At 34.7% G+C, this 12,953-nt stretch overlaps 1 protein-coding gene across 5 annotated transcripts in view; it reads right to left on the bottom strand.

Moving 5' to 3' along the window:
- CDH12 (cadherin 12) overlaps nucleotides 1-12,953 on the bottom strand; it is a 1,055,333-nt gene that overhangs the window by 39,335 nt on the left and 1,003,045 nt on the right. For all 5 annotated transcript variants that reach the window (XM_055246743.2, XM_063619573.1, XM_055246745.2 and 2 more), the window contains one exon: nucleotides 10,484-10,737. In XM_055246743.2, the coding sequence (XP_055102718.1) occupies nucleotides 10,484-10,737 (254 nt within the window). The remainder of the gene's footprint in view (nucleotides 1-10,483; nucleotides 10,738-12,953) is intronic.

Here is a 12,953-nt window from a genome sequence, read left to right as displayed (position 1 = left end):
TCTCTTATTTCCTATTGATCACTGATTATTACAGTATTTTTCAAGAAGAGCATTTTTTATATTTATTGTTTATATATTAAAATAACTATTTTAATATATAAATAATGTACAGAATCTCAAATACATGTGACATAGGGGCTATTCTACAAAATAAATTATAGAGAGAAGAAAAAGAGCTATGACATTTGTACTTTTATAGTATACTTTCTCAGCACTTGTAGGCAAAGCAACAAAACTGAATCTCTAGCAGGCAAAAGTTAAACCCAAATAGTCCAGGTCAGTAATATAGAATATGTAAACTACAAAGGCAAAGACATTCTCTCATTTGGGGTAGTTACAAAGAGCATGACAGGACGGCACAAAAATAGTTCATATCCGGCCGGGCACGGTGGCTCACACCTGTAATCCCAGCACTTTGGGAGGCTGAGACGGGTGGGTCATGAGGTCAGGAGATCGAGACCATTGTGGCTAACACGGTGAAACCCCATCTCTACTAAAAATACAAAAAATTAGCCGGGCGTGGTGGCGGGCACCTGTAGTCCCAGCTACTCGGGAGGCCGAGGCAGGAGAATGGCGTGAACCCGGGAGGCGGAGCTTGCAGTGAGCTGAGTTCACGCCACTGCACTCCAGCCTGGGCAACAGAGTGAGACTCCGTCTCAAAAAAAAAAAAAAAAAAGTTCATATTCTAACAAATATCTGGACACTTTAGTCATAGAGATTCCTTTAGGTGTATCAATAGAATAATGTAAAATCTATTTAAAAATTAAAGCAAATTCATCATTGGCTATTTCGTTGAAATCGTCCTATCCTCCTAAAAATTGGAGTTGTAGATCTGTGTCATAAACCCATTGAGTTTGGTCAACTCTAAACCCTTGGTTATGCCAAAATTGTATAAGAATTTTGTAGTTCTCCAGAAAAATAAAAGGAACTTAGTCTCACGTAATAAGGTATAATATAGTGATTTTTTATAGGCAGAAAGAAATATTAATAAAACAACTATACATTTTGAGTTTTGTGTGTCCAGCCTGATCAATGTCACTATTGTCATAATCCAATTTAACATTTTTTCAGGTTTAATTAGGTTGTTGTACTTACCTTTAAACATATGTAAAGTATATATAATACTTTCAGGTATATAGTAGGGTCCATAGTTAACATAGTTTAAAATACCAAACATCATATATTTTTACTGCTTTGTGTTGACATTCCAGCCACTTTGCTTAATTTTAATTTTATTTTCATCAATTGTAGACAAAGCAACGAAAAAATTCAGGTTAGCATTTCAATTAAATTTAAGTAGCAGAGTGATTAGTAGTATGACCTTTGAAATTTGGCAGCCTTTGTTAAAATTATTTTCTTATTCTTTCTGAAGACATAATATGATCTTGGGCCTCAGCGTCCGGCTCTGTCAACTAATGTCAGCTTCAATGTTTAAACAAATCTGAGCAATGTGTTAAGCTCAGTACCCAGCACAATTTAGCTGTTACAATGTTATTATATGTAGATAATCAGTTGCTACTGACATAAATAAAACTGAAGGTGTTTATCTTGGTACATGTTATTTACAATACTTCCTTGTATATTGACTGTCAGTGAGTTGGTCATTTGAAGAGGAAGCAAAATAACTTTATTTATAGAGAAACATGTAGTTCTCCATCATTTATTATATAACAACAAATTCTGAAGGGATATATTCTTAACTATTCAGTTGTTGGAAATTTGGAGGTAATGCTATTTTTTTTCCAATGCAAACAAGATAAGCGTGTATGCTAGTAAAGTTGCCAACTTTGTTTAATATTGTCAACGACAGATAGAATTCCATTCTAAAGAGCAGATTCACATAGACCAATAACTTGATAACAGCCTGTCTAAAGCATATATACTCAACTGTCTCACTGGGGATAGATTTTGCTGAGTTTGTGTGCAATGGCTACCCAAAGAGATTAAGGAGAGATTAAAGATAGGCAAATTAAGTTATTGATAAATTTTAAGATTCAGAACTCATATAAAGAAATTTGAAGATGTGGTCTACCAAAACTCAACTCTTCTCAGTTCTATTTCTTCCATTAAAATAGCTACTCACCCTCTATTTTATCTCCCTTCATCCTAGACTTCTGCCATCTTGGATAGCAGAAGGGTATGTATATTTTATCACTTATAAATCACTTCTCCCATTTCCCCATATCTTCTTCATGTCCGTCATATCCACTGAAACCACCATATTGAACCCTGTCATGGTACTTAACAGATTTTTACTTAGGACACAAATATATATAATGTGGAAAATGAAAAGATACCTGAGAGTTGGCACTGTACTGAATAAGGTTTCATATACTGTGTGCAAAATTAATTTAAAATTTTTTCTTGATGTAAAAGATATATTCTAGTGTATAATGCAATGTACTAATAAAATATAGTGTGTATCTGTATGCGGACATGTGCCTGTGAGTTTTTTCAAATCTGATCTAGGTACTGATATAGGTAGATCTATATCTAGATGTGGAAATATAATGTCTTTTTTTCTTAAGGGCTCATACAAGTGGGTGTTCTGGCTTGATCTTTATGGGGATTAACCTCTGTTAGCAAATTGTAGTCCAGTTGATCTCTATTTTCTTAGCAAATTTTCTCTTCTTCGTTTACTTTTTTTTGTTTTTCTTTTAGTAAAAGGATTTTTCAGTTTCTTTGCTTCTATAAATGGAGCTAATACAAGCTAAATACCATCATCAGCACATTTGCAAAGAGACATCATGCAAAAACCAACTTCAGAGAAATAATTCTCCTGTGGGTCCTAAACACTCAGTATACCACAGTTGTGAAAAAGATGAATAGGGCAAAATCCCCAGAGATTAACACATACAGCTACTCCTGCAGTTTCTAAATTCTACATATCCTTTTATTGGTTTGTTTATCTCTGAGTTTCTTTGGGGTATTCCATATCAAACACTCTCTGCTTTTTCTTTTTATGTCCATCAATTTGTACAAAATATCTATTTTTTTCATTTAACATGTTTTGCATTGTTTCTGTATGTTTGTTTCCTGCATACCGTGAAATGATTTAAGAATTTATAATATATTCTTTAGAGGTACTTTGAGTTCTAGCTATTGTTAAAAGCCAGCGTTTACCTTCACTTAGAATTAGTAAAGTAATTCATGAAGAAAAGTTCTGGTATATAAACTAAAACACACTATTTTTTTTTAATGTGAACTTTAAAATTTTTTTATGTAGAGTCCAATTCCTCATTTTGTGTAACTCTAATCAGCTTTTCTCATTTTACATTTTATTATTCAGTTAGTAGAAAATTACTTTTATTTTTCATGGCATGCTTTCTGAGAAAGTACTGAATATTCATATAGGTATTCAAAGAAGAATGTTATCCATATATATTATAGAATATTCATTGAGATAAAAGTTAATCTTTTTTGAGCCCTCCATATCTTATCTATTTCCTTTAGTATTCACAATGTGAATGTTAATATAATGTATATATTCTCAAAATCATCAAAGAAGCATCTGACAAGTACATGCTTATTTGCAAAGCTACAGGATCATAATCCACACAAAAATAAATGTGAGTTTTTAAAAGATAGCATTTCCTATCAGTTAATTATTAGAGACAATCATGAGCCAACATTTTGGAACACATCTTAGGGTTGAAATACTGAAATTATCATAGTTTCTCAGACATTTTTCTAGATTTATAAAGGAAGTAGCTGTGTTGATTTTTCTTCATGCAGAAAACACCAATGAATACAATACCATTTTAATATTAAGCTGAAATTAGTATTATATAGGTCAAGTCATTTGTTGAACAAATATTTTTTAACTATCCACTTGTGCTAGGCAATATTTTAGGTGTGTGGGATCTATCAATAAAAATGTAGAAAAATCTCTGCCCCTGTGCAGTTTATGTACTAATGGAAGGAAGAACAAATCACACAGACAGCACTAAATATGCCAGATACTGCTCTAGAAACATTTATACCAATACTTCATTTAATTCTTACAAAGATCTTGTGAGGTAGATGAGAAAGAGAGCATGGGCAATTTTTCAAACATTTAATAGAAGTTACACATACTGCTATAGAATGTCACATGATATCTGGGCCTCTCTTTCTTCTCTCTCCCGAAGTGTGCTGTGTCTGAACTTAGGTTTTTGCACACATGCTAAGATTTCTGTCATACTGAAAAGGGACTTCAAATGCAAACCAGCTACTTTGATACTTTCTTAATCAAGAGTTTCTTAAAAATCAATTCCAATTGATTACAGCAATTTTTACAATAGTGTGGTAAAAAGACTAGATTTGGAATATACGATCATTTTTGTGGAAACAGATGTTTTTATTTTAACAACTAATTAGTAATTTAATTTAATATTGTATTCTACTTATGGTAGTTGAAATTGTTTTCTGATTATTATTTAAATTACCTACTTGATTTTAAGTGATGAGTTTTGGTTAGAAAGATCATTAAACAAAAGCATAGATAAGATGCTCCTTGACTTACCATGAGGTTACATCTCAACAAACCCATCATAAGTTGAAATTACCTTAAGTTGAAAATGCATCTAAAACACTTAAGCTCCTGAACATTGTAGCTTAGCCTAGACTACCTTAAACCTGCTTGAACAACTTATGTTAGCCTACATTTGGACAAAGTCATCTAGTGCAAAGCCTGTCTTATAATAAATAGTTGAATTCTTATGTAATTTATTGAATGCTGAACTGAAAGGGAAGAAAGGAATGGATGTATAGGTACTTGAAGTAAGGTTTCTACTGAATACATATCGTTTTCACATCATTGCAAAGTGAAAACATTGTGAGATGAATCTTTATGAGACGGGGAACAATCTGTACACTTTTCAATTGTACTATTAACCACTGTAATTTTGAGTTTATATATGCAAGTCTACATACATAAAATAGATTTACTTTACATCATCATTCTGTTATTATTTAATACTTTTGACATGGATTCAAATTAAATAATCAATTTCTTAAATTTAATAAAAATATGATTAAGTTATATTTTTAAATTTATTCCAAGGATAACACACTTTTACACGTTTGGAACAAAAGAAAAGTGGTACATATTGAGCAAAATTACCCACTGAAATCTTTCTATAACCCAAATCACTAATACTCAAAGTAAATAATATCTTTCAATGTAACTGGATAATCAACAGTTTTAACTTTCTAAACTCAAGAACTTGCTGTTATGAAAAGCAATATTCACTAATGGTGGATATACTTAATCCAGTCTCATTTGACTCACTAGAAATTGTTTCTGTGAACTATATAATAGCAGTGTTCACCTCAAAAAATATACAGCATTAGAAACAAGAAATCAGTGCATTAAAAGGCAAAGGCTAGAAAAGAAAAGAATAACTAGAAATTAAGCTGGGGCCAAAGGTTGAGAGTAAGGAACCAGACAGGGTGTGTTTGCTAGTCATAAAACCTAAGAGAACCGTTCTTCAAAACGGGCTCAGTCCTTGGTTGTGGCATTGATGTGGCTCTTTGCTGTGCTTAGTGATGATGATGATGATGAAGAAGAAGATGATGAAGATGATGATGATAAAATACCCAAGGTCCTAAATTAATATCTTGCACAATAACTCTGTGAAAAGCCAGTTAAGCAAAGGAAAATGACACAAACAGCATATCTAACCATGTCAAGTAATTTTACACTTTAATTCTTAGTTCTCACAACATATTTTCACTCCCATTCTTAAGTGAGTAAACACATTTTCAGAACAAGGAAAGATGATGCCTCATACTCCATGTTTCCTTAGCTGACATTATTCAAGTTTGTTGTTCACTCCAAGGACATGGAACAAAGACAGGTTTCATGTTGATTCAAAAACAGCTCTGTCTTTTGACAACCCCTTGTGGGGATCAATTAGATCCATCTGTGTCAAGTGGGCTGACTGCTACTCATTAGAACTAAGACTTGGTATACTACTTTATTTCATATAAAGTAGCACTTGTCAGATACTAGCTACTGTGACATAAAACGTACAAAATAAAAAACACACTTACAGCAGGAGACTTTCTTTCATGTTAACCTTTCTCTGTTCCTCACACCAGGGTCTTGACTCTAACAATTTTCTTGAATTTGGAACGTGTATCTTTACCTAATAATGTTTTTTACTTAGGAAATTTTTTATTTTTCTAGTTCTTAAGTATTGCCTTAAAATCATGTTTTTCTTAATATTTTGGCCTCATCTTCTTTTATGTCTTCAAAATACAACATACAGTAAATTAAACAACATAGCACGTTCTCTACTCTAGATACATAGTTTCTCTGTGCAAATTCTTATTTATTGACCTGCAGAGAGTTTCAATTAATCCTCATTTACCTTTTAATTATTTTTGTTGCAACCTTCAATATTTTTTCAATAACTGTTCATATTTTAAAAAACCTGTAAATCTATTCACCAGGAATCTTCTACTTTTGTAATTATCAACAGAACATCCAAGGGCTTCAGAAATAAAAGACTAATAAATAATGTTAGCTTAATACATAATAATTACCAAGGCAGCAGATTTTGGAGAATACCTAACAAATATGGAATGTATATGTGTGTGTGTGTGTGTGTGTGTGTGTGTGTGTGTCTGCATATAGCCTTATAAACCATATATGGTTTTCTGGAACTTAACTGGAAGTGAATCATGTTGTAATATGGAAATGTAAAACAATAGTTTGAATTCAGTGAGTAAATTGGTTGGCAATCAGCCTGAAATGTACGGGTGCTCAGTAATTGTTATACTTATTTCTTTTTAAAAAACAGATGAACTTTTTTAAAGTTCTCTCCTGATCACTGATTCTCTTCAAGAATAAAAGCATTTGTTATGGACTGAATGTTTATGTTTCCCCAAAATTCATATGTTGAAATCCTAATGTCCAATGTATGATATATGGGTTGGCTTTGTGGGGGGTAAGGAGGTCATGAGGGTGAAGTCCTCATAAAGAGGATCAGTGCCCTTCTAACCAAGTCCTCAGACAGCTCTCTTTCTCTTTCTGCTGTGTGGATACAAGGACATGACTTTCTGTGAAATAGAAACCAGGCCTTTATTAGACAATGGATCTCTTGGCACATGGAACATAACCTTTTCAGCTTTCAGAAACTGTTGCTGAAGCCACTCCATCTACAGTAATTTGTTATAGCAGCCTTAAGTGACTAAGACAGAAATTGGTACCAAGCAGTAGGGGTGCAGCTATAAAAAATACCTAAAAATGTAGAAGTGGCTCTGAAACTGAGTAAGGGGTACAGGCTGGAAGAGTTTTGAAGTGCTAAAATTATGAATGTTCAAGGATATTCTATTAAAGGTTCAGAAAGAAAAGAGAACTGTAGAGAAAGATTCTGTCTTCCCAAAGAACATCTAAACAATCATAAACAGAATGTTGGTAGATATATGGACAGTAAAAGCCATTCTGATATGTTATCAGAGAGAAATAAAGACATGTCATTAGAAACTAGAGGAAAGGTCACTAAGTGGCAAAGAACCTAGGTGAATGGTGTTCATGGTCTAGTATTTTGTGGAAAGAAGGACTTTTGAGTGATGAAATTATTAGATATTTAGCTGAGGAGATTTTTAAGCGAAGTGTTAAAGGAGTAGCTTCGTTCCTCACAACTGCTTACAGTAAAATGTGAAATTAAAGAAATTAAATAAAGATGAATTTTTTAAATAAAAAGAAACCAAAGCTTAAGGACTTGGAAATATCTCAACCCTGTCCGTGTTCCAAAATAATGAGAAAGTGTGTTTAGAAGAGAACATTAAGGGTTGATAGATTGATTACTTAATAAGAAGATTTGTATAGGTGTGAACCATGAACTTCATCCAGTATTTCAAAAAAAGCCAGGAAAACAGATGAGATTATAATAGCAGAAACACTGCCAGCTGGTACTAAAGAAAACAGAAATGTGGGAAAATGAAAGAAGATCCTCAAACTTCTTCAGCTCTGTTAAATAGCATCACATAACTCTTCAGCTATGAGCATTCATAATTCTCCAAATCGTGGGAAGAATTCCAAATCACCACAAGAGTGATTTGATGTCACCAGCCTTGTGGAATGGCTGCTTCTATAATGATTTTAAACATTGGGATCAATGCCTAGAAGAGACATTGGGGTAGAGTAGCTCAGTGGAGCCCTGAGAGTGTGACCACTGCACATGAGTGAGGACACTGCAGAGAACCACAGCATGGGCGGTGTCCCTCTGAGTGGTGGAGGCTATGTTGCCACCCTAGTGAGTCCAAAAGTGGAACATCCATTCTAGTGGACCTGAAAGGTGAAGAATAGAGCTAGAGAAGTGTTATGTTTGAGACTAAGGTTTAATGGAATTTCCCTTGTTAGGTTTTGGACTTACATTGGACCTCTCACCCGTCTCTTCTTTCCTCTTTCTCCATCTTGGAATAGGAATATCTTCACTGTTGTATTTTGGAAACACACAATTTATTTGGTTTCACAGCTGGAGATTCACAGCTGGAGAGGAATTTGGCCTCAGGATGAATTATACCTTTTGTCTCACATTTGTTTGGCTTAGATGATATTTAGATGACATTTTGGATTTTAATTAATATTAGAAGAAGTTGAGACTTTGGGGGCCCTTAGGATGCATGCATTTTGCATGTAAGAAAGACATAAATTTGGGGTGGGCAGAATTGGAATCTTATGAGATGATCTGTATCCCCCCAAAAATTCACATCTTGCAATCCTAAACCTCAATGTGATAGTATTAAAAGATGGGGCATTTGGGAGGTAATTAGTTCATCAGGATGGAGCCCTCATAAAGTTATTTTTACCATTACAAAAGGGACTCTAGAGAGAGCTCTCTTTCTCTTTCTCCAGTGTCTGTAAACAAGGAGAAGATGACCACCTGCTGAAAAGAAAGCAGGTCTTCATGAGACGCTGGATCTGCTGGTCGCTTGATCTTGGACTGTCTAGCCTCCAGAACTGTGTTTGTTGCTTAAGTCACTCAGTGATATGGTTTGGCTCTGGGTCTCAACCAAAATCTCATTTAGAATTGTAATCCCTAGGTGTTGAAGGAGGGTCCTTCTGGGGGGTGGTTGGCTCATGGGGGTGGGGCTGGTTCCCCCATGCTTTGTTCATGATAGTGAGTGAGTTCTTACAAGATCTGATTGTTTCATAAGTGTTTGACTGTTCCTCCTTCACACGTTGTCTCTTGCCTGCTGCCATGTAAGATGCGCCTGCTTTTCCTTCCACCATGATTGTAAGTTTCCCGAGACCTCCCCAGGCATGTGGAACTGTGAATCAATTAAACCTCTTTACTTTATAGATTACCCAGTCTCAGGGTGGTTCTTTATAGCAGTGTGAAAACAAACTAATACATCCAGTATGTGTTAATGGATTATAGCAGCTAGAACTGACTGAGGTAGTATTCATGTAACTATAGGTGATGGATTCAGATAAATCCAAAGAGCAAGTTACGTATGCTGTCAAGCCATTTCCTGAGATGTCACTATATGCAATTACTGTGTTAAGGATACTACTGAATACTTGATCTGTTGTTTTATTCTTTACTTGCCACATGGTGTAAAATCTTGCAAGATATTTGTCTGTTGTATGTCAATAGAATAAAGTGTTTTTGCTTTAAAAACCTGCTTAATGTTTTCTTATTTTGGTTCTTGCATACTAAGCTTCTTTCGGGACAGAAGATTCAGGAACAAATCTCATACTTGTCTTTTAACTGGTTTCCCAACAGCTGTAGGCACGCGGCAGAAAATTCAAGCATACAATAGAATGAATGGGAAATAAAGTCTCAAAACATACTGCTGGGTCAATGCATAAATGAGGAAAAGGGAAATTGTATTATGTCTTGATAGTACTAGTGGACTTTACGTGTTGAGAGAGAGAGAGAGTGGGAGACAGATGAGCAGGAAGCAGCTTCTTGCAAAGTGTTTGCTTTGAGCAATTCCATACATTCATTTTACTCTGTGACTGACTCTAACTGTGTCTCTACTCATTTCACCTCAACCCCAGTACACACGTTTGTTACACTGGAAAAAATGACATGCAAATTGCAATAACTTTTTCAAACACTAACTTTGGGTAAGGGGTCACAAATTTTAGAGTAATTATAAAATGTATTAATGTCTATTATACTCTAGGCACTTCCAAACTACCTTAATATTACTAATTATGAGACTCTTTCTCTAAAAGGTTATATTACTAAATCCCGTTTATACATGAAGAGTTGAGATTTGTTACCTTGAGTGACATGAGAATCAGACCTCCAGTGGTTATAACACCACTAGTAAACACTGTTGCAATAGTTGATAACATATTCCGCCCCAATCCTATAACATTTCCTCTGTTCTTATGTAAAGTCATTATGTTTTCAAGCATCATGTTCTGTAATTAAATCATCATGCAGTTTTGGACAGATAATTGGTTTTCTTGTTTTTGTTCTTGTTTTGTTCTGTTTTCCTGAGACATAGAAAAGAAAATGTTTCTTTTTCTCACCTAACAGCACTGCTGCCTACATCCAGGTCTTGAGCAGTGACAGCGCCAATGATCGTCCCTACCGGAGTGTCTTCGTAAACCTCCATGGTGTAGAGCGGCTTGCTGAAAACCGGCGGCTCATCCACGTCCAGCACGCTGATCTTCACCGTGGCTGTGTCTTTGAAAGGGCCCGCCGAGTGAAACCGGTGGTCAAGGTAAAGGTTGGAAGCCTCAACTTTGAAAGTGTATGCCTTCTTTGTTTCAAAATCTAAAGGCTGTAGTGAGGACAAATTAAGAATAAGGAGTAAATTCATATAGAATGTGGCAGAAATGGTGAACATTACTTCAGAGCAATTTGCAAGTTATTATCAATTGTACTGGTTTAAAATTTTCATTTTTCTTCATAATTAGTGGGTAAGGGCAGCACAAGGCAAACCTTTTTTTTTTTTTTGAGACAGAGTCTCTCCCTCTCTCCCAGGCTGGAACTCAGTGGTGTGATCTCAGCTTACTGCAACCTCCACCTCTGGGGTTCAAGCGGTTCTCCTGCCTCAGCCTCCTGAGTATCTGGGACTACAAGCGCCCGCCACCATGCCCGGCTAATTTTTGTATTTTAAGTAGAGGCGGGGTTTCAACATGTTGGCCAGGCTGGTCTTGAATTCCTGACCTCAGGTGATCCACCCACCTCGGCCTCCCAAAGTGCTGGGATTACAGGCGCAAGGTAAACATTTTAAGAAAAGAATCACGTCCATGTAGAAGTTTCTGGTTAACTTGTAAAGATCATCAGTTACATATGTTTAAAAAAATCACATCATTTACGTGCAAACATACATGCTAGGTAGGGCTTAATCATTTTATATGAGCAAAGTTAAAACAGCAAGAGAACAGATGTTCAGGGAAGCATTTCTCTGCTCTTATCCAATACTGACATCTAGTGGAACAAAGCAATGATAAACAAAAAAATGAAATAGGATCACTGAAGATATTCTAGATTCTAGCTGCAAATTTGTATTGGAAAAGTGGTCCCATGAAAACTCCATATTTTGTTGTCTTATTTTATGGCATCTTATGTTAAATACTTTTGGATGTCTAGGTCTTTTTTTTTTTACTAGTAAATGTCTGTATCAGTATTTAAAAGCATACATAGTGCAAATTTAAAAAGAGTTTTTGTGTGTGTGTGTGTTCTCAGAACTGTATATATAAATTATGGGCACTCTAATGCATCATCAATACACATTACCAAGAATTGTGGCTTTATATATTAATATATGTGACTAAATTAGAGAAGGCTGTGAAACATAATATAGGAAGTCATTTTCTATGGAGTCATGGATGCTCAATTTTAGCTTATCACTCCTTATTTGCACCCTCACTGTAAATATTAATTTTATGCCTGCAATAACTGAAAATATACTAATCCTGAAATATGGTGCTGCTGTGGTGCTCTGTTTAAGTGAAAATTTTAAGGTCAATGGCTCTGGCCTCTGATCATCTAAGAAAATCTGAGACAACACGAATTTAAGATTAACACGGTGATTTTCTGGGACCTTTAAAAATTTATGTTTTCTAAAGGAATTCCCTCAAGTCTGACCCCAATAAGTTGCTAAATGCTGTGTCAGTACCTGTTCCTTTACTGTAGTACACCTGGGGAAAATAAAGGAAGGATGGATATTTTTCTCCTTCTAAGATATGATTGCTGTTTTATGCATTTCCTCTGAGGAATAAAAAAAAAAAAACACTTTTAAATCTTCAAAAACTCACAATTTCATGAAATGTATTATAACAAAACAGCAATTTCACTTGAATATGACATCAGTCTCTTTCACTGTACTTTTTTATGCGGCAGGAACTATATTTATTAATTCCCTGTAGGTACTCCTTTTATTTATCATATTTTTATTCATGTGTTTACCCGCTATGTAATCAGTTTTCTTTTTACCTTTCTATATTTTAATTTGCTCACCTCATACCTGTTAACTTATAATACTGATTTCCTTTCATTTTCATGTTTCTCCTGTTGGAAATTTTGATTTCTCTTAATACCTATATAAGCAAATAATAGCAGGCATAATATGCGATGGTTGATAATATGGCCTTTGATGACATGAATAGAAGTGTAATATCTGAAAATAAGAGAGAGGATTGCCCAGTGATGCTCCTTTGATCAGCCTAAAGCTTGAATACTGTGTTTTGTTAGTTAAAGAAATCAGACTCAAGAAAAGACAACTTGTTCCAAGACTGGAATGATAAAATATTACCAAAGCCAAAAATAAGAAACCACTACAATTACTGCCACTGCAAGGAAAGACACACATTTTCAAATACTTGAAGGGCCATTATGTTGACATTACTTAAGATTATTCTTTATGCCTCTGAGTGGTGAATTAATAGTAATTTGAGTTATTAATGAGAGTAAATTTAGGTTAGAAAAAGGAGAAAACCTCTAATAAATAAAATCATTCCATAGTGAATTAAAAATACACACACACACACA

The sequence above is a fragment of the Symphalangus syndactylus genome, chromosome 16, assembly GCF_028878055.3.
Source record: "Symphalangus syndactylus isolate Jambi chromosome 16, NHGRI_mSymSyn1-v2.1_pri, whole genome shotgun sequence".
Lineage (NCBI taxonomy): Eukaryota > Metazoa > Chordata > Mammalia > Primates > Hylobatidae > Symphalangus > Symphalangus syndactylus.
Note: the sequence above shows the minus strand (reverse complement) of the source record. Positions and strands in the feature narration are given on the sequence as shown.